At 45.1% G+C, this 1,024-nt stretch overlaps 1 protein-coding gene across 1 annotated transcript; it reads right to left on the bottom strand.

Annotated features, from left to right (window-relative positions):
* Positions 1 to 221: 221 nt before the first annotated feature.
* On the bottom strand, positions 222 to 657 carry LOC128588518 (cytochrome c oxidase assembly factor 6 homolog). The gene has a single exon (XM_053595377.1). The coding sequence runs from the start codon at positions 634 to 636 to the stop codon at positions 397 to 399; it is 240 nt and encodes a 79-aa protein (XP_053451352.1). The 5' UTR covers positions 637 to 657; the 3' UTR covers positions 222 to 396.
* Between the last annotated feature and the right edge of the window lie 367 nt (positions 658 to 1,024).

Below are 1,024 nucleotides of genomic sequence, written 5' to 3'. Positions count from 1 at the left end.
GTTTGGCCAGGGCGGGTTTGAACCTGCCACCCATGGTATATGGGGCTGGCGCCCTACTCACTGAGCTACAGGTACTGCCCTACCTCTCCTTTTTTTTCTTATGATCCTTTCTCCTTACCAACCACAGTGACAGAAAACTTTCTCTCTCTCTCTCTTTTTTTAATGTTTGATCATAGGTTTTAATTTTTTTCTTAAATATAGATTTCTTAAAGCATATTTAATACCATTTTATTTCAATTCTTCATGAATCTTCTGTTCCTTGATCATTTTTCTTATTAAGTGTTGTATTCAGGAAACAAGCACTGAAGTTTACCATGATTCATGGCTCTACTGACTGTGCAGCCTTTTCAATGTCCAGAAAGTAGTTTCAGCCATTTTGAAAAGTTCAGGAACAGCCTAGGATTTTGCAGTTGTTTTTGAAGGCTGGAATTTTCCTGCTTCAAATTCTTCTTTGAATTTTAAGTAGTCTCTTCTTTTATCAAAATATTTTATCCACTGTTGGGGACAGCTGGATTCAAATGATCTTCTTAACTTCTTACATTGATAAGCATCCTCTGTGTTCTCATCTAAACACTTCCAGTACTCATTCCGGGCTTCCCAGCAAACCTGCCTTTCCTTCATAGATGGGGCTGCCATTCCTAGGGGTGTCAAGCGGCAGCCGACCTCACCCTCCGCCCAGGGCTGGCTCCCCTCCGGTGCCGTGGGAAAGGGTCACGCAGCCCAACAACAAGGGAGGATGGCGCGGTGCCGGGTCCTGGCGCTGCGGGGTCGCCTCGAGGGTTCAAGTGCAAGAAATGCGGACTTCACAAACCGCAAAAAGGAATTCACGTGATCAAACCTCTGGCCTGCTACTGACCCTTACGGGCTACCGTTCACTTTCCAACTTCTCTCTTAAATGCTTGATGTCTGTCCCACTTCAGAGCACATGCTGTTGGTTTGTCTGAAATTCTACGCTTCCTCACTGTCTACCAGGCTCTGGTCTTTGTATGGCCAGCTTCTCCTTATCACTGAAGTCTCAGTGAGG

The sequence above is a fragment of the Nycticebus coucang genome, chromosome 6 (assembly GCF_027406575.1).
Source record: "Nycticebus coucang isolate mNycCou1 chromosome 6, mNycCou1.pri, whole genome shotgun sequence".
Taxonomy (NCBI): Eukaryota; Metazoa; Chordata; class Mammalia; order Primates; family Lorisidae; genus Nycticebus; species Nycticebus coucang.
This window is presented reverse-complemented; position numbering and strand designations above follow the sequence as displayed.

Excerpts from the sequence above, each read along its gene's own strand:
- LOC128588518 (XM_053595377.1), bottom strand. The coding sequence starts at position 636 with ATGGCAGCCCCATCTATGAAGGAAAGGCAGGTTTGCTGGGAAGCCCGG.